This window comes from Phyllostomus hastatus, unplaced genomic scaffold (genome assembly GCF_019186645.2).
Source record: "Phyllostomus hastatus isolate PE091 unplaced genomic scaffold, TTU_PhHast_1.1 phas_contig_1162, whole genome shotgun sequence".
Taxonomy (NCBI): domain Eukaryota; kingdom Metazoa; phylum Chordata; class Mammalia; order Chiroptera; family Phyllostomidae; genus Phyllostomus; species Phyllostomus hastatus.
In genome coordinates, this window is record NW_025333537.1 from 10,179,723 (window position 1) to 10,205,813 (window position 26,091).

Below are 26,091 nucleotides of genomic sequence, written 5' to 3' on the forward strand. Positions count from 1 at the left end.
CATGGGCGACCTCCGCTGCCGAAAGTTCTGCCCACGAAAAAGAATACGCTAGACTTACAGGAACAGGCGCACAAAAAGAAAGCTTTAAGGGACAAAAGCAAGTCGTAAGATGGTATGATCTAATTTTTTTTTTAAATTATGATAGCACTGGCTGGTGTAGCTCAGTGGATTGAGCGCGGGCTGCGAACCAAAGTGTCGCAGGTTTGATTCCCCATCAGGGCACATGCCCAGGTTGCAGGCCATGACCCCCAGCAACCACACATTGACGTTTCTCTCTCTCTCTCTCTCTCTCTCCCTCCCTTCCCTCTAAAAATAAATAAATAAAACCTTTCAAAAAATTATGATGTGTTTGTATACACAGGGGTGAGAGGAAAGCTCCGGAAGTATATTCACCAGGTGATTAACAAAGGGATCACCTCCAGGGCGTGAGGACTGAGCAGAGGACACTTTCTGTCCCGTTGCCTAGGATGTTAAATTTTGCTTTACAACGATCAGGTAACACTACCACGTTTAAAGCCTTTTTGCAGAAGAGACATCCTCCAGAATAGGTAAATCCACAGAGAGACAAGGCAGGCCTGAGGGCGGGGGCCAGGGCTCTGCTGTCCCTGTCCATGGGGACAGGGCTCTGTCTGGTGTGACGACAGAGGTTGGGACTGGGTAGGAGTGGTGGTCGCACAATCCTGTGAACGTGCTGGACACCACCTTACCATGGTAATAATACAGGCTCCCTCCTGCAGGCTCTAACCTGGTGGTCTAGTAGGAAAAATGAATGAATGAGTGATGATAAATGTTCGTGTGTCTTCTACCACAATTCTAAAACCCATTATATTCCCTGTTCTCCAAGAACCTGTCTTTGGTTGGTTTTCCCTCTCCTGGAAAGTATGCCCCCTCCCCCTTCCCCCTCTCGGCTGGTCTGGGTGGCTCCAGAACTTGGAGAGCAGGGCACACAGCACCCGGCTGACCGCTGACCGCGTGACGGCCGCCCTCCAGGCCTAGAACGGGGAGCCCCGGGGACCGGCGAGTGGGGCAGAGAATGAACCTGACGGTGTCGAGGGGACAAGGGCTTTCTCTCCGCATCGTGCGTGGGAGGCCCCGGCAGGGTTCCCCGAGCAGCCGACACTGACACCACCTGCCTCCTGAGCTCCACTCTGGAAGGATCACGGTCCGGAGCCACACGGTCTCCTCGATCCCGCCACGCGTCCCACGTCGCCAGGGAGTGGCATCGGAGGCCCCAGCCCAGCAACATTAACTGAGGTGCGCCCATTAGCACCAGACGCCTACTCTGTGGGGAGATGCCCAAACCACTGCCAATGCCCTGGAGCAGGCAGCTGACCCTGGCCCGGTTCCCACCTGCCTCCCTCTTCAGCGGCCACCTGCACGTCACATCTTGTGGTTAGTTTTGTAGCTTCATCCCGTGACTTCAAACGCATTTCCTGGCTTGGCCTTCGGAGCCTCCGAGCAGCAGGCAGGGTAAGAGGTCTCGTTTCCACGATATAAACGAGAAATAATGGCTCAGAGGAGTGCAACGACACGCCCGAGTCACGCAGCCACAGCCCGAGGGAGCAGTGGTCGGACCGAGGTCTTCCGACTCTGAGTCCAGCGTTCCTTCTCCACGCCCCCCACACCCCACGGCCGGCCACACGGCGGGGGGACAGCTTGGGGAGAGAACACTGAAGGAGACACATTGTCCCTTCCCGGTCCTCTCAGCCTCCAGCCACAGCCCACTCACCAGAAGTCTCTGATCAAGGTCTGCAAACGTTTAAATAAAAAAAATTGTCCCGCAACGCGAAAGGTCGCCGGTTCAATTCCTAGTCAGGGCACTTGCCTGGGTTGCAGGTTGGGTCCCCTGACAGGGTGTGTATAAGAGGCAACCCATCCATGTTTCTTTCTCACATCGATGTTTCTCTCGCTCTCTTCCCCCCTCCCTCCTCCTCTCTCTAGAAATACATAAATTTAAAATCTTTTATAAAGAATAATAATAATAAAATAAAAATAATCCAAAGATGCATTACAAATGTAAGAAAAAGTGGGTTATTGAAGCCCTGGCTGGCGTAGCTCAGTGGATTGAGCGTGGGCTGCGAACCAAAGTGTCACAGGTTCGATTCCCAGTCAGGGCACATGCCTGGGTTGCAGGCCATGACCCCCAGCAACCGCACATGGATGTTTCTCTCTCTCTCTCTTTCTCCCTCCCTTCCCTCTCTAAAAATAAATAAATAAAATCTTTACCAAAAAAAAAAGTGCGTTATTGATAAAAGCCAAAACCCAGCCATCCGGAGACTGACTGATTTTGGGGACCGTCTCCAATCCCAGGGGCTCCGATGACCGTGAGGCACCAGGAGCAGCAGCCTGAGGCCGCAGAGAAACGGAGAGAGGGAAAGAAGACTTCGTCTCTTTGCAACACCAGCCAGAGAGCAAAAGTGGTCGGTCACGAAGGAGAGAAACACCACCGGGGAGAACCGGGACGCCCTCCCCGGCGGCGGGAGCAGGGGGCATCGGCGGGGAGGTCTGCCTTGGACTCCCATCCCTGAGCCCGTCCTCATTCTCGGTGAGGGCACAAGGGAACCCCCCAACACCTGGGAAGAGAGAAGGGCGGAGGCGCCCAAGAGTGCGGCCAGGAAGAGGCTGCTCACGCTCTGACCACACTCGCACTCCGAAGGCCAGCTTTGGCTTCAGCCACCTCTCCTGCGTCTCCGGAGACTGGAAGACACCCTGGGTACGCTCCTGGCCGCACAGCATTGCAAGACACTAGCAGGAGGCCCGATTGTCCCAGGGCTCCAGGGCACCTGTCCACCCAGCTTATAACCTCTTGAGCCCAAAAAGGGCCTCCTCAGCCAAGGCTCAAGAGCCTAAGTATCTCTAAAGACTGTTGAGTTCAGCAAACGAGCTAAGTGGCCAGATTACATGAAAAGGACCTGTGCCAGCCGTGTGCGGAACACACGCTCAGGGAGGCAGTAGGGAGTGGTGGGGACTGCGGTGTGCGAAGTCAGCCTCGACTCACTTCCACAGCTGCAGCCAGTCAGAAACAGGGGCCAGGATAACCGGGCTATTTTACATGACTCTCCTGATTGGTTAATGTTGGCAACGAATTAATAACAATGTTGAACACCATGCAGGCCAGACACAATTGTTGGGAGGTTTGAATGAGTAAGTGTACGGAAAACACCTACAATAGCACACAGTAACTGAGACGCCCTGTCACACATCATCATGAACTGCACCCCACGGAACCCCATGGGCGGGGCAAAGAGCCTGGCTCCTTGACAGTTGTGAGCCCGCCACCCCCCCAGGCTTCCTCCACCCCTCCCAGGGGCCAAACCGGCCTCAGAGGCCCGTCAGGCGAGAGTAGGCGAGAGACAGGAGGGGCCGAGTCCCACTCCCAGAAAAACACCTGACTAACCAGGCACCAGGAGCACTGCACGCAAACAGATCAGAGGTGTAGGAAGCGTGTAAAGAAAAAAACACTCTCCATAGCACAGAAGAACATTTCCTCTCGAGACGAATGTGTTTTTAACTCCTTTGCAACATTCCGGCACCCTCACACTATGACTGCTTTAATTATTCATGGAAATACCTTGTTCTCACTTTTCAGGACCTCACAAGAGAGAAAGCAGCCACCGGGCGGTCTTCTCAGGCTCCCTTCGGGGACCCTCATACACAGAACCCCTCCTCACAAGGTTCCCGCTTCCTCACGTGGGGCAGAGGGACAGGCTGGAGTTCACGACGCCCGAGTGTTTCTTGGCATGCAAAACGTTTCTGTGCATAAAACCTGTTTTCATAAAAATCTCAAGAACAGCCGGCAACCTCCAAAAAAAAAAGCCAAGAGTCCATGAAAAAGGCCCCATAGCAAGTAAAGATTTGCTTTACAGAAATATCTAATACAGCATTCTTTTACTGGGCAATGTCCCCAAGTTAGAAAGACACTTAAATTCAGTTCCCGGCCCTGGCAGGCAGCTGGATTTTCTGGGGGAGTCGGACGTTGGAGGAGGAAAGCCAGGGGCCTCTGAGGCCTCGCCCCAAAAAGCTTCAGCAGCGCTGACAGGCGGAAGCTGGCGCGGTAGGTCGACACAGGCGCTCCGGAGGTGCTCCCGGGCCTTCGCCCCAGCGAGGCCATCTACCTGCTCCGTCACCTCGGGCATGTCCCCGAGCCTTCCCCAGCCTGCTCCCTCGTGGGGCGAAGGCAGAGTCAGGGTAACGACTGCTTGCCTAGCGCTGGTACCCGGCCCTGGGCAGCAAGCTTTCAGCAAACGTCATGCTTGTGAGGACAAAGAAGACAAGGCCGCCCGGTGCTTCTCCTGTTTCTTAAACACCTGCCCGTGAGCACTCCGCTTCCAACAGCCTTCCCCATCTGCAGAAATCCTCCCCAGCCTCTCTGATCCGGCTCGCGCGGCCTCTGTATCCCTCCGCCCGAGCCCCGGCCCGCTCCCGCTCCCGCGCCCTGGGCGCACACAGCGGGCCAGGGGCGCTGAATTCCGCCTCCCGATGTCTTCACCTGCGTGCTGTCCTGCTAGACGGGGAACTACCCAAGGTCACTGACCATGACCCCTGCTCTCTGCTCCCCCGTGGACAGCACAGCTGGTGCTCCCTGAGTGAGTGTGGGCGCCATACCTGGGCTCTGCTTGGCGACCTCTGAACCCCAGGTGGCCACGTGGCCCACCATGGCTGGGCACCCTGAAGACCACCAGGAGGTACAGCTTGCTCACGTAAAAACAGAGACACGTTGCAGCGGGAGCCAACCCAGAACCCAAATCTCCCTGACTCGATGGCCGAGTCTGTCTGCGAAACCCACAGCAGCACTCGCGGCGCACGCACGGCACCAGCGGCTGGCAAATCCGCACGTTTCGACAAGGGTGGGAAAGAGCGCATCGTCAGCCGGAGCCAGCCTCCACCCAGATACCCTGCAGGTCTCGGTGGTGGCCTCCGCTTGGACACCCCGGATGAGGTGGCCTCTCCAGGCGTGGACACGCCCCGAGGACAGTCGGCACCAAGCCGCCCTGAGCTGAGCTGAGCTGAGCTGCCCTTGCAAAGCTGTGCTCCGAACAGAACCTGCCCGGCCCTCGGCTGCCCAGCCCCTGACGCCACTCCCTGCCCACCTTCACACCCTCCAGGAGTGCCTGGGGGTCCTCGATGCCCTCGGGGACGCACTTCTTGTTTTCCGGGAGGGATTCGAGCTTCTCCACCAGAGCTTTCAGGCCCTTCAGCTCAAACTCGGTGAGGTGGGTCCATCTGGCAGAGCCCTCGGGGGTGGGGGAGCCCGTGGGCGTCTTGGGGTACTCTGCGGGCAGCGCCGTGGACTTCACACTGTCCTCGGACTCGTTCGACAACGTCCTTTTCAGGAACCGCAGGGCGGGGGCTTTGGGCTTCTTTCTGGGGGGCTCCTGGTCCTCCGAGGGGGTGCTGGTGGGCGAGGCAGGGCCCTCGGCAGACGGCTTGGGTGCTTTATCTGCACCCTCTTCTTCCTCCTCCTCCTCCTCCTTCTCCTCCTCCTGGGGCTGCTGCTCACAAGACTCCTCCTCCATCTCCAGCCAGGAATCCGACGAGAAGCCGTCTACACTGGGCTTTCTTGGGGCATCTATAGGGAGGGGGTGGGGGTGGAGGGGTCACAAGAAAGACTGAGACCAACGCCCCAGACTCCCTGCTGGGCGTCCCTGGGACCTTCCCTCACTAGGCCTCCCCTTCGCTCCGGAGATCAGGCTGCTATTGACAGCTCTAATGGTCTGTGCCTCCCTCAGCTTCTAGGAAGTTTGGGGTCAGTCAGACATAGGTTCGAATCCCAGCTCAACTTCCTACAGCTGTGTGTACCCAGACAAGTTGCTTCCCCTCTCTGAACACGCCCAGCATTTCATTTTTCAACATATAAAAAATAAAACAGAAGGGCATGTGTTATGTATGATTCACTCACTGAAAAGGCCAGAACAGGAAAAAAAAATCCATAGAGATAGAAAGTGGAGTAGTGACTGCCTCATGCCGGGGAAGAGGGGATAGGTAACATAACTCAAGGGCACAGGTGTTGCCCCGGCCAGTGTCGCTCAGGTAGTTGGGAACATCATTCCTGGGGACTGAAATGTCATAGGTTCGATTCCTATCCAGGGCACATGCCTAGGCTGCAGGTTCGGTCCCTGGTCCGGGAGTATGCGAGAGGGAACCAATCAATACTTCTCTTTCCTGTCGATGTTTCTCTCCCTCCCTTCCCCGCTCTCTAAAATCAAAGAGCACGTCCTCAGGATTAAAATAAGTAAGTAAGAAAATAAATAAAGCAAGCAAGCAATAGACGGCACAGGTTTCTCTCTGTGTGATGAGTGTCCTCAACATTAACGGTTGTGACGGCTGCACAACTAAAAACCTTCAGCGTGAACGCAAGAAACGGGGCAGAGTGTGTGGGAGCGATATCCCCGCAATGGTCTTGAAAAACTATCACGCAAAGATGACTTCCTCCGAAGGCCTGTTGCAAGGAACAAAGAAGGCACCACCGAGCGCGGTTCCTGGCGTACGACCCAGCCTTCGGTCCAGGAGGGGGGTCCCCCTAACGCCCACCTCTCCCTTTGGCAGACGGACCGGAGAAGTGGGGGAAACAGTGGCGAGAAATTTTAAGAAAAAAGGAGGCGCCAGAGCCCCCGACGCTGGCTCAAGTTTGCCCCTCAGAACTGGGCATGTTCTTCCACAGCCCTGAGTATCCAAACAAGAGAGAAGTGACCCTCATCTCTGGCTCCTGGGCACGGCCACAAAAATCAAGCCTCCCGTCCGCACGGGAGCGCGCTTCGGCCGCCCAAACTGTCCCAGCAGTTCGCGAGAGAGTCGTTTCCAGCTCCCACCAGGCTGCAGGCTTCGGAACAACAGGTGGTAGGCTCTCGGTGTCTTTCACGCCTGAGTGTCGCCACATCTGACGGAAATGGGACTCAAAGCACCACCCCCCGACCGCTCCCTGCCAGACGGAACTGGATTTCCAAGAGGCGCATAAGCACTTCCCAACAGAACCCCAGCAGAGACATTTGGGCCCCATCCTGGGCCCACCGGGAGCCAGCCCCCTAAAGGCACTAAGGACGGGAGCCACGGAAACAGAGGAAGAGGGTTTAGTGAGCGGAAGAGAAAAAATAAAGAGTCCAAGAATCCTGGAGATGACAGGGCAAATCGTGTGGACCGGTTGCATTTTTCAATCTCGCGATGAGAAAGACGAAATAAGGGAGGCCCAGTGGACTCCGCACCCAGGACAAGCCCTCGGCGGTGACAGCTCAGAGGCAGGGGGGAGGGACGACGCGAGGCTGCCACAGCTCTGCGCAGCTCTGGCGAGGACATCGATGAGCCCGGACACAAGGACCGAGCGCCGTGGGGGGGGTGAGGTCCCTTTGAGTAACGGCAGCAGGGCCGGGAGCTGCAGCCGGGACGAAAAACCACGCACCGCTCTGCCGAGCTTGCGTCCCCAGCCCCGGCATCCTGCCGGCGGGCTCAGGGCCGGCCTGGGACTTGGCGGGCTGGCTGCCTTTTGCACATCTGCTCTTACATGGACAAAAAACCAAGCCCTGGGGCTCAGGTGGGGAAAAAAAAAATCAGCTGGTAGCTACTGAGAATTAAAAAGAACCAGGATGGCCCTGGCTGGCGTAGCTCAGTGGATTGAGTGTGGGCTACGAACCAAAGCATCACAGGTTTGATTCCCAGCCAGGGTACATACCTGGGTTGCAGGCCATGGCCCCCCAGCAAACGCACATTGATGTTTCTCTCTCTCTCTCTATCTCCCTCCCTTCCCTCTCTAAATAAATAAATAAATAATCTAAAAAAAAAAAAAAAAGAACCAGGATGCTCTGCTCCGTGGGGCCCTGCTTCAGCAATCACGGCCAGGACTTGCTCCCCCGCCCCACCCCCACCCCCCGCATTCACAAAGTCACTGGCGAGCCCTGGAAGCCAGCGCCGCCGTTACTCTGTTGGGGTCACGATTTCATTTTCGGGGCGGGGGGGGAAGGGGGTGGGCCGCGCCGTGCACTCACCAATCAGCATCGACTCCCTCTGGTACTCCTGAGTGAGGAAGGACCGCTGGGTCACAGAGTACACGTATCTCTCCAACACATACCAGCACATCTCATAGTAGAAGGGGTACCGGAATTTGGGCTGCACCTGAAAGCGAAGACCCGGGGCGGAGGTCAGCTTCTGGAGGGCAAAGGGGGAAAAGGTGGGCGAGAAGGGAGGAGGGCGGTGTTTCCTGGGGGGCGGGAATTATTGTCATCATCTCAGCGAAGAAAGCATGAACGGTGTGAGGGGAACATGGTCGGAGGGCAAGCTGCAGGGCGAGGGGGAGACGCTGCACGCGGGGGAGACCGGCAGCATGCACGAAATGAGGCGGAAGAGCGGAGCGAGAGGCCTCGGTGGGAGCGCTATGTCAGGGTTCCCTGAGCAGCACGCCGCGGGGAAGGTGGACGGGGGCCGCTTGGTGCCTCTGGAGGTGCAGAGAGACTGTGTTGTCCCCGGACCTGCGCGGACGGAGGGTGCGGGGACCTACGAAGGCGAGCCACTGCCTGATTCTAGCGACAACAGAAACGGGCTCCTGCTCGTTCTCCAAGATTCTTGCCCAGACTCTGCTTTGCCTCTTTCCGTCTTGAAAATCCATAATTTCCAAACGTCACCCGCCTGCGGACAGGCTGTGAAGCATCTCCTGCACCCTGGGGGAGGGGCTGCGCCCGCTGGGCCAATGAGGATGAAGGGGTGTGGCCGCTCCTCCCTCTGGGGGTGGGGCCGCCCAGGGGCCCACCTCCTGCTCCGTCACCGCGGCCACCGCTAGCTGGCACCGCCCAGTGCGCATTCCCAGGGCACTCCCTTACTTAGACACGAGTCCCCAGTGTAGCCCTAACACCAAGGGACACAACCCCAGGTCTGGAGCAGGAGTCCAGACAGAGATCCGCTTTGGCTGTTTCTTGGAGGGGAGGAAGTACAGGTGCTGAGAGCTTCACTGTGACAAGAACTGTGACAAGGCCTGGGCCCCAGGGGGATTTTGTGGGGCCTTTAAGGGTGAGCTGACAGCAAAAGACAGGGAGGAAGCCATACCACTGACACCCCGACACAGAGGACCCTTCCAAAAACTGCACCCTGAGTGGGCCAGGGGGGAGTGGCAGCGCTGGGAGGGTGGCCCCTCCCCCACCGCTGGGCCCTCCTCTCCAAGGCTACATACAGACCCTGCACGCCCGCGGCCCACACTCACACCTGGCCTGCTCACCTGCCCTCTCACCGAGGGTGCACCTGCCTCGAGGGACCTCCGCAGGGGCCAGAGACCCCTCTCCACCTCCTCTGTCTCCCAGGGACTCAGGGAGCCTGACGTTAAGCACAGCACTCTCCTCACTTTCTCTGCGGACAACCAACAGGCAACCTTCCACACGTGGAACGAAGACACGTGCAAGCAGACCCGGGTCCACCGCGGGTCCTAAGGCACTGTTCTCCTGCCTCTCTCACAGAGCCCACTCGGAAAAGGCCCCCACCTCGCCCCACCCGAGCGTCCCAGGCTCTCAATCTCCCTCACTGACTCAGTTTCCAGCTTTGAGGCCCTTTTCCCACGTTAGGGGCCTCACTTCTCCCATCTGCGCATTGGGTCCATCGGACCTCCCTGCCTCGGGTGGATGGTACGCTTTGGAATGATACCCTGGCTGCATGCTTTTGGGCTCCTCGGGGGCAGGGGGGATGCATGGAGTTGGGAACATCATTGAGTGGTTTCCTTGGCTCCAGCTTCTTCCCCAAGAACTCCAGGCTGATTGCTGGGGTCGTGTATTAATAATGCTTTTTTCTTCAGGCACCGGATCCGTGCCCTCTGGAGTTTACATGGAAGAGAGGCTCCTCAGCCTGAGGCAGGCCCTCAACTCCTGGGGAGAAGGGCTTGGGGGTCTCAGCCCCACCCCGACTTCAGAACAAAGGCCAAGCGATTTTGAAACAAGCTGCCAATTGCCAGAGCAAGCCAAGGACACGCAGGTCCGCCTCTTCTTGGACCCTCACTCAAATAACCCCTGGCTTTAGGCTGGATCGGCCAGACTCTGAAGCGCTTTTGACTTTTCAAATTTGGGGAGATCATCTGAGCCACTCTGCATGGAAGGGCACCATCGAGCCCAAGAATCTCTGTGGATTGGGGCGGGGAACAATTTTGTGTTTGGCTGTGTTTCAGGAGAGGAAGGTAAGTCTTTGCTGAGCCCAAAGGAAACCAGCTGGGTGAAGACAAAATGCTGATGAAGGAATTAAAATCTCTTTCATTTCATTTTATTTTTTTTTTTCCAAGAGAGCACCGCAGGAAACGAAATTGGCAAAGAATTGACTTACAAACGGGTTGTCGCCTTCCACCCTTCGCCTTCAAAAGGATTCAGCCACATGCCTGGGAACATTAAACACACGATTGCTCAACATGACTTGTTGACGGGATCGGGGCCTCCTCGAACTGAGTCGTCGCCGAAAGGCAAGGCGGTCAGAAAGCGTGCACTGCTCCCTGCATCGGCGGGGCTCCAAGGGTCAGGGTGGGTCCCCAAAGACCCCCTCGAGTGAGTGGCACCTGGCCTGAGCCCTTCCTCTTACAGCAGAGTGACCTCAGGGGATCAGAACCAGCGGTATTTCAGTGCATCTACAACTCCCAGGTCTCGGGACTTGAAAAAACTGAAATATGAGATTGGGTGGAAGTGTCTTAAAAATTTGTTTGTTTGTTTTTTTTTCTCCTGGAAAAAAAAAGTCAATGAGGAAAAAAAAATAATCCAATGGTAGGAGAAAGGTGAAAGGAAGGGTAAATTATTTGTAACTTCCGAATAGATTCACTGACTCAGAGGAAATGGGGCATGCGGGCGTTACCTTTCCTGAGAAGGCTGTTTTCACTAGAACCATTAGGGGGCGTGGAAAAAGGGTAAAAAAAAAAAGAGAGAGAGAGAGAGAGAGACACTGCAGTTTAATGATCATCTGGACCATCCCTACCCTTATCAATCTAGCTGGAGTTAAAGTATGTACTGCTCATTGTTGAGATGTTATCTTTGAACAATAAACACGCAACCCATCCATTCTCTGGTGTAGCTCTCCACCGCCCCTCCCCCACACATATCTTTAGAGTGAGCGGCGAAAGGTGTCATCTCCAAAAGGGGCAGGAAATGGAAACCCGTCAGTCCCAGACACCTGTCCGCGCTTGTCTTCGGGGCAGCAGGTGAAGGCTCCTATCATCCAGCCCAGAAAAACTAAAACCATGAGAGCAAGACCTGGCTTTCTAAAGCTCGGAGAACCTTGGGACTCCCCTGCTCTGGATGGTGGGGGGTCCCCCACCTTGGACCACGAAAAGCAAATTCTTTTTCTCAGACAAACTCGCACCTCGAGGCTTAGAGACTGATGCTGCCCACTGTCCTGCCCCCTGCATGTGGTTTCCGAGCCACGCCATGTGTTAGGACTCTTGAAAAACTCTTTTTAAATGGCCACGTCCTTCTGGAGCGGCTCGCGGGGATGTAAAGAATGAAGCTGTAGCGCGTTGACAAGGAGCCCTGGCGCTTTTCCTGGCCTCCAGTGCTCTCTCCCCGGCATCTTTTGTCTGCCTGGGCTCCCAAGACACGAACAATTGGGCCTTGCAGACAAGCCCTCGCCAAGGACCAGAAATCAAAGCAGATTAAACAGCCTGCCTCTGGGTCCAGTCCAGCCTGCCCACTCGCCCCGCCCCCGCCCGTCCACCTGCTTGGGGGGAACCAGATGGGTGTCCACTCAGACGACAGAGACAGTGGGCCTTGGGGGAGGGGGCCCTGTCATCTCATCTGGATATGGCCGTGATATTGCACGGGAGCTGGGGGTTCCACTTCATTTACCTCCCCCCACCCCCGCCTCCTGCTGAGGAGGGAGGGGGGCTGGGCTCCTCACAGGATGATGGGGCCCAAAGCCACCGTATGAGCTGGATTCCCAGTGGGGAGGGGCGGCTGGAGCCTTTAGAAATCCCAGCCTGACTCTCTCTGCCTTTCAGGAATTGCCTGGAAAGTCATGGGCCTGGCTGCTCTTTCTAGATGTTTCCTTTTCTAGCCTGCACTTCCTGGTCTGCTCACAAACTGGCCCATTCCTCAGCACCGGCCAAAGAACAGTTGGCCAGAGCCCCAGGCGGCACGTGACCCAGACTCTGAGATGACCACTCACACCCAGACGGAGCCTCTCCCACAGAACACGCCCCCCCCCCGACCAGGAGAGGGATGTTGGGCGGGCGGCAGAGAGGAGAGGCACAAACGTCCACAAAACGAGACCCGATCTTGGCAGATCTGGGCGTCCCACGGAGCAAGCCCACCAGGAGGAGATGGGCACGCTCCCCTCTGGTGCCCCTGACACTGAATGCGGCTAATGTGGTCCCTGGGAAACCCTCTGGGCGGGGTCCCTCGACGTCAGGACCGCTAGAAAGGTCAGACACACACACACACACACACACACACACACACACACACACACAGGGGCTAAGGCTTCGACTCCTCTGTGCGATTCCATAGACACCGAGGCCAGGAAGCAAGGCCAGGAAAGGCGGGGGTCTTCAAGGCCCAAGCGCAGAAATGCATCTTTGGGGCAAGAAAGCCAGCTGGGTGGCAAAGCCCGAGAGGGCACGGTCTGCCTGCCTCGTGGACCACGACTCAGCTGTGACACGGAGTGACGCTCGGACACCTGCCGCACCACAGAGGACGCCTGGAGTCACCACGCCGAGCGGGGGAAGCCAGACACGGAAGGCCACGTGACATGATCCCGTTTCTGAGAAACGTCCGGAACAGACGAATCCACACAGACAGAAAGCAGATTAGTGATGGGGGGGGGGGGGACGAGGAGTGACTGCCAATGGGGGACGGGGGTTTCTTCTGGGGGGGGGGCGCCCTGGGTCTACACAGAGGTGGCGGCCGCGCGACACTGGGAATGCGCCGAACGCCACCGAACTGTGCACTTTAAATGGTGAAATTCGTGGTATATGTGAGTTCTGTCCAGAAAAAAGGAAGAGCACTATCTGAATAACTGTAAGAAAAAAAGAAGAAGAAATGGGCCTTTTTGGCCCCGGTTTCCCACCCACCCTCTGGCCTGTCTCAAATGCCTGGGGACGGTTGGTCAAGCTCCAGAGCAGCAAAGAGGGCGGCAAGTTCCAAGGAGCCAGCGCTTTTCAGGGGACACTCGCGGAGCAGAGCTGGGGACACCCGCCAAGTCCTGGCTGTGGGTGAGGGTGAGGGGACCTCATGTCTGAGAAACCATTACCATCACTATCGAGGGGAGAGCTAGGGACCCCCCGTGGGCACCCAGACGGAGCTCAGAGGCAGCCCCCGTGGGGTCCACAGACGCCGGCTTCCTCCGTCTCCACGTCACACCTGAGGTCCCCGGGAACTCTCGGCCAAGACCTGACCTTTCTCCCAAGGCCCAGCCCCCTGCAAACCACAGCAGCGACCACGACGAAATTCCCCCGGCTCCCTCCAACCCCCTCTCCACGTGAGGAAGGGGAAGAGCCGGGCTGGCTGACAAAGTCGCAGTGCTTTCTCAAAACACACTTCCTCTTTGGCAAGGGGGTTTTGGCTGCCACGAGCCCGGAGAGGAGCAGAAAACTCCCAGGACTCGGGGAGGGGCTCCGGTCATCACCCCCTGCCCCGAAAAGCCAGGCCCGAGGCCCGGCCTGAGGCAGGGAGCGGGAGGAAGGGGGCACCGTGGAGGACTTCGGAGCGACTTGTCCGCACACCCGGATCTCAGCAGAGCCCGGGGGCCGGGCACGCCCACCCAGAGAGGAGGAAGCCGACTTACCCGCGTCCTGTCCTCGATCTCGTAGATCCGCAGCTGCATGGGCACGTTGAAGCTGTGCAGGATGTTTCCGCCGAACACCAGCGAGTCCACCGGGGTGTAGACCGCATGGATCCAGCCTGGGGCGGGGCGGGAGAGACCCGGTCAGCCGCCGGCCCCACCCCACCCGTGCCCCGTGCAGGAGTGGGCTGGAGGCCCAGGGCTAAGGATGCTGGGGGACGCCTGACGCAGAAGCCGAGGCTCTGGCCGGCCTGGAGGACTCAGGCCGGCAGCCGGCTGGACGGTGGCAGGCAGTGACGTGCACTAGCTCAGGCCAGGTGGTGGGCAGCGGCCGGCCGGCCCCCACCTGTCGAGGATCGTGATGACAAAGGCTTCCTTGTGCTGTTTCGGACCTGGCTACGGCAGCCGACGGAGAAGGCGGGCCCTGGCCCCTCCCGTGCCGGCCAGGGAGAGCTGGAAAAGCCTCCCTCGGGCTGCTCGGATGTCCTTGAGCCTTTTCCTGGACATCCCAGGGACCGCCAGTCTCTCGAGTGGTCACAAAGGATTGCCGGAGGCCACAACTAAGAAGTGACATCTTAAGCCCTGGCTGGCATAGCTCAGTGGATTGAGCTCGGGCTGCGAACCAAAGTGTCGCAGGTTCGATTCCCAGTCAGGGCACATGCCTGGGTTGCAGGTCATGACCCCCAGCAACCACACATTGATGTTTCTCTCTCTCTCTCTCTCTCTCCCTCCCTTCCCTCTCTAAAAACAAATAAATAAAATCTTTAAAAAAAAAAGTGACATCTTGCCAGAACCACGGGACCCAGCCTCTCTTCTCTGCCCGATTCCACCTCCTGCCGCCAAAACCCGCCAAGGCCTGTTTTCAGGCGTCTCCCTAGCCACACGACACCTGCACCCCCGCACCAGCTCTGCCCTACAGACCTGCAGCTTCGTAACAGGCTGGGGCACCCTGGGGCTCTTTCACCCCCGGAGCACGCAGCCCCACGTCTGGCCCAGTAAACGTGGTAATCAAGTGCTTCCAGGGGCCAGGCACTGGCCTAAGGGCAGCATAGGGCTTAACTCATTTAATCTTACAAAATTCTGAAAAAAGTGTATGTTAGAGTCACCCCCCATTTACAGAGGACGAGCAAGCATAAGGCGGAGAAAAATAAAGTCACGTATCAGGACTAGATCCCAGAGAGCCAGCCCCCACTCGGTCCCTAAAAGCCAGAGGCAAAGCAGGCTGCCTCATTCATTCCCTTCAGCGACTCCGGGGCTGGCCAGGATTCAAGCGCTCACTGCACCGGCGCGCAGCTCCTGGCGACCGTAAGGGACAGCGCAGAGCAAGGCGACAGGGAGTATCATGATCCACTCGCATGCACAGACGCTGACACCGAGGCTGAGAGAAGCTAGGTCACTCGCTGAGTGAAGTCCCAGCCGGTAAGTGACAGCAGCTCCGTTTTCAGCCGCCACGCTGCACCGTGACTGCGTCACGGGCTTCGCACGGCCCGCGGGTCCCTGGAGGCAGGCCTGCAAACGCGCAGGGGGAGAACGCAGAGAGGAACGGGGCAGAAAGAACAGAGGCGGAGACGGAGGATGAGCAGAGGGGCTGGGGCAGGGGCAGGCCAGGATGCCGCGCCAGGTGCCACGGTCCCCTCTCCTCCCACCCACCGAGCTGTCCCGGCCTCTTCCCGCCCGGGAGCTGACACGCGCCAGCCGGAGTCACAGGCGGCCACAGGCCGTCACGGCTGCCGGGGCGACGCTGCCAGTGGAAGAGAGCTCAGAGGCTGCAAGGCCACTGCTGGCACGCGGGCCCTGGCCCTCCCCTGCTTGGGGCCTGGGCAGAGGGCAGAAGGAGGGCGCCGGCCAGGAGCCCAGGAATGAGGGCTTTTACGTAACTGGCCGTGCTGCGCGAAGCAGAGGAGCGGCTCCGCACGCCCTAGGGGTGCCCTTGCAGTCGCCGGGGCCTCCGTCCCCACCCCTTTTACCCCCCTTTGCTGATACCTAGAGTCTGTTTCCTGTCTGCTTTAGCCTCTCTGCCTCGGCTGGGTACCACCTGATTTCTCTCAACCTTTTTATGTTTCTGCCAGGAGGAGCACTATTATTACTGCTGTTGTTACTGCCCTCTGTGGTATTTCAGCCACATTTTCTACACCGGGACCGGGGCCGTGCGGTCTCCGTGGATGCACGTGGCAGGGGGAAGCCTGCCCAGGGACGAGGATTCCCGGGTCCCGCTCCCCACGCACCTCACGTGCCCGCTCACCTCCCTACGGAAAGGCCGGGTCGGGACTCGTAAGTCCAAAACTGTCCCCAGCACCGACTCACCCTACCACCTGCGGCACCTGACCCTCCCCCTCGCGGCCACCACCTACCAGGTACGCAACTCGGTGGCGAACAAGAACTCATCCCACACGAGCACCTGCCGCCGAGGTCCCCGTGGCCCCACCCCCCGCAGGGCTTTGGAAGGCACAGTGCCCCGTGAAGCGCACCGACCAGCCCCCGCCTCTCCCTTCACTCCCGGCAGGTGGAAACGCAGACACACCTGACGTACGCCTCCACTCACCTGACGCGTGAGCATGGAGGGCGACAGAAGAGAGGTGCTGTTGCAAAGAGGGAAACAGGAGCCTGCCCCCCAGGAACACGCCCAGCAGGGGGCTCTAAAAGCTTCTCCTGGCTCCCTCCCCCCCATCTGGGCTGAAAGGGTGGGCAGGCAGCCTCCACTGGATTAGAATTAGAGTCGCTGCCGGGGGCCTCCCCCTGGCCCACCCCCCCACACCTGCTTCATTACTTCAATGATTCCCTCCAGAAGGGCCAGCGAGGGGAAACGACACTGTTCCCAAGGCCCATCCGTACCCACCCTCCCGATGGCGTCTCGCTGGCTGCCCCCCAGGGAGCAGGGGAGCGCAGGTGTCCCGAGCTGCGGACGGGGCCGGGCCGGCTGGCATCCGCCTCCCGCTCCCAGGCCAGAACCGCCGACAACACAAAGGTAATAACAACAGAGGCTATTCAGGCCAAGTGGCGGGGGACAGATCCAGTCGTGGAAGGAACGCAGGCGACCCACAGAACCCACTGGCAGGCACTCTCTGCAACCAGAGAGGGCGGAGAAGGACGGCAGGGGCCCGTGGAGCCGTGCCCGTGGAGCTGTGCCCACGAGTCCGATGCTCAGACTTCGGAATCCAGCGTCCCACCCGCTGCCCCGACATTTGTCTATCTTTGCGGCGGCTGCAGGAGTGAAACCCAAGGTCACGGAATGCAGGGGTGGGGCCTCTCCCCACGCTGTGCCAGGCCCGAGTCTGCCGTGAGGAAGCAGGGAGAGCCTCTCGCCTCTCTGGGAGCTGGGAGCTGGCAATGGGGCCCCGAACGGTCAGGCCACAGGCTGCCTCAGGGCCCAGGGCTGTGCTGGGTTGGACCCACTGCTATGATAAAAAAAAATGGGGAAAATGCAAATTCTGAATTGCTTCCTTCTCAAGAAAAATGAGAAGATGGGCCCGCCTGGCCCCAACGGGCTGGAGCTGAGCAGCGGCCCGGTGCCCACAGCCCCGCCGCCCTCTGCCTCACTGCCACGGGGGCCCTTCCCTGTACCCATTTTACAGCTGGAACGTCTGGGGCCTGAGCCGACTGAGGCTCATAAGTAGTGACCGGTCACAGTTCTGCAGGCTGGCCCGAGTCGGAGGAACACCGGGAGCTGCCATGAATTTGGGGTCCCGGGTGTAAAGTAAGGGTGGGTAACACCTTCAGGACAGCCCACATCACTGACCTCAGGGGCCCCCTACACTGAGCACCCCACCCTCCTGGCAGCCACCTGGCCGGGCGTGAGCTCCAAACAGAAGGAATCTGTCTCGCAGCCTCCCCCCCAGCACCTTCCAGGCTGCCAAGCGGACCCTCAAGAAAGTCTGTAAAACAGACAAATCCTTCTCCGGAAGCCGTATGACAAAGAAAAGGGGACAGACATCTCAAATCTGCCGGCTCCCAGGCAAACAGGGAACCAGGTGGGCTCTGGAGCCGCGCACACCTGGGCTCCCGCCCTGCCCTGCCACTGATTAACTGTGCGACCTTGGGCGGGTTTGTTCACCTCTCTGGGCCTCGGGAACCTTCTTTATTACCAGAGGGAGAGGGGGATGGTTTTTCTTAACGTGCCTGCAGAGAAGATAGAAATACAAAATATTTGCTGCTCGGTAATACCAGGCATTATTAGTGTTAGCTCTAGTTCACCTGGGCAGGCGCAGCCGGGGGGAGGCCAAGCCTGGGAGCGAACATGGGGTCAAGTTCCATAAACTCCTCGCCGTCGAAGTGCAAGTGCCGTCCTGCATCCTGAGGGCGCGCACTGCCCACGTGTTCGGTGTCAGAACGGCCTTCCTCTCGTGAAGCACCGGCATACATGGATTCCGTGTTTTGTGTGTGTGTGTTTTTTAAATGTCCACCTTTAGCAATCTTGTATTTATCAGCTCCCGACCTTTTTTCTTTTTTAGTTTCATTGGTCCATGAAATCAATGCCTGGGAACCACATGCGCCCCCCTTCCCCCGAGATGGTGACACATCCCAATGGTCCCTTTTTGACCTCCCCCAAATCCTGAAAGAAAGTCCTGCGTCTCGCTGAGGACCCTCAGGAGCAGAAGGCTTTGCCTGCTCACGGCAGGTCAAGTCCATGTCCTGCCTTCCGGTCCCCCCGCCACCCCACGCTGTGGCTCCGATGCTGCTTCCCTAGACCTTTTCCAACGTGCCGAAGTCACAGCACCAACCTGCTCCCAGCCCCGACTTGGGGGAAGCGACGCGCCACCTCCCAGCTCCGCGTAAGGCCCTGAGGGAAGAAGGCCCGTCTCCCCAGGGACACGAAGAGGTCTGAGCTCAGGGGACAGGATGGGAAGGACCCGGAGGGTCTCGGGGTTCAGCCCCGCCCTGCCCCCATTGTAGAGATGGGATAGTTGAGGTGCAGAGAGGAGACAACAGCCCAGGGTCAGAGTCAGCACGGCCCAGAGCGTGTCAGAGCTCTTTGAATGCGCAGGGCCCATCCTCCCACGCCCGCGGCGTGGCTGCGTCACACTGGAGAAGGACACCACCTCCTTCCCGACGCTCCATGCCATGTCCCCTCGGGTTCACACCACAGACACTGCCCACCGGTCCAGCCCGTCCCGTGCTAAGCAAGGGGCCCTTCCCTCCCTGAGCCACACAGGCCCGAGGATGGACCTGGGGCCACGATAACAAGGTCACCTACTAAGCCCCGCCTCCTCGAATCTCCACTTTCCCTAATAGGGAAGTCTCCACCTTCTGTCCAACGTTCTGGAAGAGCCCAGGTGTGCAGACCCCATCGCCACGGTGGGAACTGCTGCCACCTCCATCCCCACCTCACCCGACACCACACACTGGTGCCTGGTGTCCAGACCCGAGGCCAGCTCTCAGCCCAGGTCCCAGAAACTTAAGTGTCACCCAGCTTCTCCAGCCAACGGATCTCAGTGGCCTCCTATCCTAAGGTCCAATCATCTACTCAGTGGCAAATGCCCTGCAGTCCCCTTGGCCCAATCATATATACTTTCTACTTGTATACCTCCAGAGATGGGGAGTTCACTACCTGGTAGAACTCATTCCAGTACCATTTGGTTATACCTCTCCATCCAGGAGACAATCCTTCCATTGGCTGACTGCATTACCATATACCTTTGCTTCCCCGGGTAAAAACCACCCAATTCCTCCTTCAGATTCATCTCATGAGATGCGGTATCCAGAATCCTCTCTCTCTAGGGCAGCTTACCCTCCAAAGTACAATCAGGAGAACACAACCTCCTAGGTCCTCCCTCATCCTGGGTAGAATGCTCCCATTAATGCAGCCTAAGGCCGCACTTGCTCCCTGACTGCCAGGTCAGCTGTCACGTCCACCGTGACCCGGCTTATACCTGGCCCGAGGTGCTCAGCCCACCTCCAAACAGCTGCAGGACTCCACTCACGCAGTCCCATTTTACAGAGAGGCACACCAAGCCACAGACAGGCAAAGTCCCTCCTGGGAAGTCACAGCTTGTAAACAGCAGAGCCGGAATTGGCAGTGAGGCCACACGGTCTGGCTCCAGGGCCGGCGCTCTTAATCACCACCCTCTGCTGTCGCGGTGCAGTTAATTTTGGCTTTGGCGTGGGGAGTCCCAGCGCGAGAGCTGCCACCGATGCCAATTCCGTTTCATCATGTTCCGAGAGAAGGAGGCTGCCCCTCTGGGTCCTTCCCAGGCAACCCAGGCTGGGGGGCACCCCAGCAAACCCCCAGGCCCCTGGGGACTGCCCAGAGAGTCCGCAGGGTAAACCCGCCACCCCCCACGACCCACAGGACCAGGCTGGCACCCAGAGATCTCCACGCGGGGAGTGCTGGGGAGGCATCCAAACTCTCCCAGAGGGAGAGCCCCGGGCGTCCCCCCTGGAGAGAATCCCAGCCCGCAGGCGGAGAGACGCGGGTTGGACGTGCGAGGGAAGAGAGGCTGCTTTTCCCCACAGCCAGGAGCCGCCCCTCTCAGGGACTGCCCGCGGCCAGGAGGCCCAGAGGAACCAGGTCGCTGGGCCTGAAACCCGGGCTGAAGCCACAGGGACGCAGGGACTCGAGAGCCCGCCACCAGCCCCGCTGGCACCTACCGGAAGGGATGAAGAACGTGTAGCCCTGTTTCAGCTCGATTCTCTGGCAGCGCTCCACGCGGTCTCCCAGGAAGATGTCACTCTGCTTGCCCGACAGCACCCACTCCTCGTACAGCGCCAAGTTGTGCAGGGTTGGCGGGATCAGCCAGAAGATCTTGGGAGGAAAGGAAGGCAGTCAGCTGAGGATGCAGGCCGAGCCTCTGACTGCTCCAGGCTCCGCCAGGGCCGAGGAGACAGCCCCACCTGCCTGCGAGGGAGGAGGACGGGCTGGGGAGGGGGGCACCCCGGGGATGCCTCCAGGACCGGCCCGAAGGGCCTCTGGGGTGGCAGGGAGGGCTGGGCCGCCCTTGTGGGATGCCCGGAACACGCCTCTGGGGGGGAACCTCTGCTCCCCGTGAGACGCCAGGCGGGGAAGCCTTCCTGGACTCAGTGGAACATTCTTTCTCCTGGGCCACGGGCTTGTCGGGGAGGTGGGGGCAGGAGAGGAAGGGCAATTTCCGAAGTCGTATGATAAAACGAAGTCGAAAAATAAACCCAGCTCAGGCTCACTCCGGAGAAGGAGGACCAACATCTGGAACCAAGCGGGACGACTTCCTAGCCAGAATTCCTTCCAGCGAGTTTGATTAAAACAGGCACACACGCAGACCCGGATGAGCGGGGCGGCGCACACGTATTCCCAGGGGGCACCCACGTCCCTGCGGTGATGCCCTCGTCCCCATGTGACGCTCACAGGAGCAAACACAGCAGGAGCATCCTGAACACCCCCTCCCACCACGTCCTTTCTCTGGGTGACGTCGGTCCCTGATGTAACATGTTCTTGGAGGCAGGTGATGCTGGCAACTAGAGTTTTCAGTGAAATGGTCTCAGGCTGCAGCGAAACGGTAGCGGAGGGAAATGAACGCTGGGGGTGCTTGGGAGCCAAATCTGGAGTTCCAGCCCGGCCTCGGGTGCTCAGAGCCCCAGACTGGGTGAGTGAGTGTGCACGGGTGACCCGATGTGACACAAAAGAGGTGACCTTGAGCTTTCCCCTCCAGAAGAAGACAAGCATGAAGAGGTGGCCCCGGGAAGACCGAGAGGCCCCGACAGCACTCACAGAGCAGGGGCTGGCTGGAGGAAGGGGCGGAAGGGAGAGTAAAAGCAAGTGAGCCCCACCACGCACAGACAGCCGGAGACACACACCGAGTTGAAGGGGCTGACCCCGACTCACCTTCCCACCCCGGAAAACATGGTACCAGACAGACGTGCCGCCGAAGTCGATGTGGAAGTCAGTGAAACAACCCTTCACGCTCATCAGACAGTACCTGCAGCACAGAAGTCGGGGGGTGGGGGGGCAGGGAAACAATTCAACGCCCGAACCACGGGAGGGAAGAAGACAGCCCCGGGGACGGCGGACCTGCTGCCCTTTTATAAACGCTGACACTGGGGAATTTTCCTTTCTCTTTTTTTAAACTCAACCAGAACCGGAGTTCCCCACGGGGGAAGCCCCTGTGATCAGGTGACCACCGATCTCATGCACTGGCCACCTCCCCCCCCCCCACAGGGCCGGGGGAGGCACTTGTGTTTTCAGGTTCCCACGAGAGAGCTGGCAGCCCAAAGGTCACCCAGGTCAGCCCTCCCAGGCTTCTACCCTTGCCTCGCCCACGCTCCGACGCCAGGGAGGTCTTCCTTTCTGCCCCTATGAGGCTCCCACACCTACAGCTCTCCCAAGCCGCCGGCCCCCGGTGCGGCAGCCGGGCCCCCGGAACCTGCCTAGTTTGCCAGTTCCCAGCCCCCATTCATCCTCCCAGTCATTCAGTAATCGTAACTATTGAGAGCCGCCCAGCGCTCCAGCCCAGACCTAGGCTGGGCACTGAGGGAAACGCAACAGGCCCCCCCGCCCATAAGGATGAAACCCTCCTGGAGCACTGCACAGGAAAAGTTCAATGGCAAGACCGGCGGCCCCTGGCCGCGAAGTAAGCAAAGCGGCTAGAAGTTCAGGGGTGCCAGCCACAGCAGACCACACCGCCGGTGATTCCACGTATATGAAATGTCCCGCGTAGGCAAGTCGACGGAGACAGAGTAGGTGAGTGGTGGCCAGAGGCTAGGGGTGACTCCCGAGGGTACAGGGTCCCATGTAGGGTGATAAAAAAATGTTCCCAAATTGACTGTGGTTGCCCAACTCCACAAACCTAACTAAAAACCACTGAATCGGACACTTTGAATGGCTAGATGGCATGTGAATTATGTCTCCACAAAGCTGCTTTTAATCAAAGTAAAGGGATGAAGAGAAGACCCTGGGGGGGTGGGGGGTGGACAGTGGGCGGGGGGAGGCTCGGCTTTAGAGGCTGGGGGGGGGGGCAGGGCATTCGGGGGGAAGGAAAGAACAGTCCGCAGCCCCCTCCTGAGCCCTTCCTTACTGGGACTCATCAGGGTCCCCCCTGCTCCCTGAACGCGCTGCCCTCCTAGAGGGAGGCAGGACTGGAGGAGGAGGGAGAACGGAGCAGGCTTCCAAGTCCAAGCCCGGCAGACAGGAGTGGCAGGGTCCCCCCTCCCACCTGTCCCTTCCCACAAGAGCCGCGGGAGGCACAGATGGGGCAGCCTCCCTGGGGCTCCTGCCTCTCGGCAGCTCCAGGGCTCCCCCTCCCCCATGCTTAGCCCACTGACCTCTTTTCCCGGGAGCACTTTTCTTTTCCACGGTTTGGGGACGAGGGGAGGAAGGGGGCCAGGCGGGCCAGCAGGGGGAGGAGCCAGCAGCTGAGCGGCGCGGAGAGAATAAAAGGGAGGGGCGGGGCGGGGCGGGGCGGGTTAGGAGGCGGGAGGGCCGAAAGTGCCCCCTCCTTCTGGGGCTGCCTTTTGCACCTCGCCTTCAGGTGGACCCGGGTGCGCTTGGCAATATGCAGGCAGCGTGCGGCGCCCCTCCTCGGGATAGGCTGGAAGGAGCCTTAGGCGTGTGTCTGCAGGAGGCTGACAAATCAGAAGGCCTTCCCCGCACATCAGAGCCCCGCTGCCTAGCAACCCCATCGGAGGGTGTAGTGGACAGCGCAGGACGCAGCCCTGTCACGGAGACAGGCGCGGGCTGCGGGGCTGGCGCTGGGGCTGTTCAAGTCCCGGCTCCGGACTCCGGGTCCACACCCGCTCGCTTCTGCCCAGCCCCGGCCATGTCCCCATGCTGAAGGCCGGGGTGACCCCCTTCCCGCCCCCCCAGAAACTGGGGTGGGAGGGCAGCTGAAGCCCCAACCGCCCCCCCCCACCACCACCCCAACGACCACACAGGCCTCTTTTCTCTAAGCACCACTTCAAAATATTAGTCCTCTTTCCCCCCCTAAAACCACCTCTTCCTCTCCGTTTTTTTTTTTTTTCTTTTTTTAATCTAACCTTGGTTTCCACCCCCTCCAAGCCTCAGCAGAGCACGGTCTAAGGAAAACAATTTAAGTGTTTGCGGAGCAAGAGACACGCTTCCTTCAGTCTGCAGCCGAGTGCCCACCCAGGTGCCCACCTAGGGCAGGGAAAGACGGCAGTGCTTCGGCTCCAGGCCCCAGGCCTGCCTGGCCAAACTGCCCGCGGCCCCAACCTCCCCAGCACGTGTGGAAAACGGAATCGCAGGGTGCCGCAGCTGCTGCTGCGTGCGGGGAAAGTTCTCCAAGTTGAGCTCGAGTCTCATCTGCCCTCGCGGCCACCCTCCAGCATCCTCTGAGGGCCCTGGGAGCTTGGGGGCACCACTTCTAGACGCGCCTGTCCTGGAGTGGCCCCTCCTCCCACGCCCCCTTATTTCCTGGCCACCAGGCCTGGGCCGCCCCCTCCCTCCCCTCCCGCCCGCACTCGCACGCATCAGGGCAGCCAGGGTGGCTGCGACAGGGCGGCTTTTGTCCCTGGCGCCTGTGGCCGCCACCCCCGCCTGCCCCCACCCCTCGCAGCCCTGCCCCACGCTTATTCCGGGTCCCCCCCCCACTCCTGCTCTCGCCCGCTCTGGCGTGACGTCTTTGCACTGACCTCTACAGCTTCCTCTTCCAAAGCACACCGCAGTCACATGGGCACCCCGGCTCGGTGCCACGGAGGCTAAGCTCTCCCTGCGGCTGGCGGGCTGGCCGGCCGGCCTGGCTTCCGCCTTGGCCGCCCCCTGCCTGGAAAGCCGCGCCCCCCGGACACCCCCACCACAGCCTCCTAGCTTCTGTGTCAGAGGGCACCCTGGGTTGGGGGCTAAAAATCAGGAGCCCCCAGAGCCAAGCCTCTAAAGGGTTCCCGCCTCCCAGGGCTGGCTGGGGAGGAGCTTGGCGGAGGGGACGCTGCACCTGCAAGCACCAACTTTGGGGTGCAGCCTGGGGTCCGGGCAGGCGGGGAGGCGGGGCAGCCCCACCCCGCCCATTTCCCTCCAACTTCGTGAAAGTCCCCTGGCAGCCCAGGAAGCATCCCCCTTGGGCGAAGGGCCGGCGCGGAAACCTGGAAAGCTTGCATTGGGCGCCGGGGCTGGAGGCGCCGACGCGCGCACACCCCGCACTTACGCTCAGAGCCTGGAGACACAAAGAGCAGCTTCGCGACGCCACGGTGCGGCCCGCGGGCGGGAGGCCACCCCCACCCCGCCCGGCGCGCCCTGAAGGAGCAGCCGGACGCTGAGGCAGCCCCCGGCCGGCCCGGGGTGGGGGAAAATCGCAGGGACAACCGCCCGGCCCCGCCCGGCGCGCCCGCGGTTACCCTCGGCGGCGGCGGCGGTGGCTGCGCGGCACCCGGGCGTCCCCTTCGGTGCTGGAGGCTCGACGCGCGCCCGGCCCCGGCGACCAGAGCCGAGCCCCGTCCCCGGCGCGGCCAGGCACCCAGCCGAGGACCCTGGAGCTGCCCGAGCTTCCTTCCTTCCTCGGGAAGCCGGGCGCGGGCTGCGCTCATCCCCGCGCTGAAACTGAACACCGGCGCGGCGCGGCGGCCGCCCAGGAGGCGGAGGGAGGCCGCGGCGGCGACAGGGAAGCGCCGGCCAGCGTCCAGGGGACGCGGCCGCCTCCCACGGCCGCCCCCTCGGCCCCGTCCTACAGGGACCCCCGCAGCCCTGTTTTCAGGGAGCGCGGACTCCTGCCGCTGGAGCGGCCGACCCAGCAAAGCCACTCTCCTTAAACGGGCCCGGGTGGGCACGGCTAGAGAAATGACCGGTGCTAGGGGCGTCAGAGGCGGGGCACGGCAAGCCAGGGACCAGAGCCGGGGCTCTGGCCCGACGACAGACAGGCTGTACGAAGACAGACGAGAAGACAGACGAGCCGTATGACCTCAGACAACGTACTTCCCCTCTCTGAGCCATTTCCTCGTCCTAACGGCCGAGAGGTGACCTGAAGTTCACCTCTGCGCTCCAAGATGCTTTCTCGCCGCCCTTCCTCCAGCCGCCCGCCGTGGCAGCTCTAGAACCCTACAGCACAGAAGCATTCTGGGAATTGACTGAGACCTGTACACACGTGAACACCTACCTGACACCTGCATATTTCGATTATTTCACACAATTTTCACAACAGCCCCACGAAGTCATTCTCGGGACCGGCCTCATTTCACAGGTGAGGAAGCCGAGGCCCCGAGGCAGTGCCCGGCCCCGGCCACTACCCTGGGCTGTGGTGGTGCGCACCCAACAGCCCGTCTGGGGGTTCCTGAGTCCTCCTCCACCCACGTCTACCTGGTAACTAACGCCCAGCGCCCCCCAGAAGCCGCTCTGCAGTTACAGCCAGGCCTCCGCCGCGGGCTTCCTGCTGGGGGAGCGCATCCAGATCACATCAGAAGTCCCACCCTCCACGGCCTGCTCCCCGGGCCCCGGCCCTCCTCCCATCCGGTCCCCACACCCTC

General features: G+C 60.0%; 1 protein-coding gene across 9 annotated transcripts in view; it reads right to left on the reverse strand.

Moving 5' to 3' along the window:
* The window catches only part of KDM2B (lysine demethylase 2B), a 106,728-nt gene that overhangs the window by 51,251 nt on the left and 29,386 nt on the right, over positions 1 to 26,091 (reverse strand). For 4 of the 9 annotated variants that reach the window (XM_045845284.1, XM_045845301.1, XM_045845293.1 and 1 more), the window contains exons 7-11: positions 21,509 to 21,602; positions 20,302 to 20,455; positions 13,720 to 13,835; positions 7,977 to 8,103; positions 5,091 to 5,569 (exon numbers count right to left, since the gene is read on the reverse strand). In XM_045845284.1, coding sequence (XP_045701240.1) covers positions 5,091 to 5,569; positions 7,977 to 8,103; positions 13,720 to 13,835; positions 20,302 to 20,455; positions 21,509 to 21,602 — 970 coding nt within the window. Of the gene's footprint in view, positions 1 to 5,090; positions 5,570 to 7,976; positions 8,104 to 13,719; positions 13,836 to 20,301; positions 20,456 to 21,508; positions 21,603 to 22,944; positions 22,993 to 24,270; positions 24,665 to 24,779; positions 24,926 to 24,969; positions 25,146 to 25,543; positions 25,563 to 26,091 lie in introns of those variants that run through there. The other 5 variants (XM_045845349.1, XM_045845326.1, XM_045845342.1 and 2 more) reach the window with 5 other exon arrangements.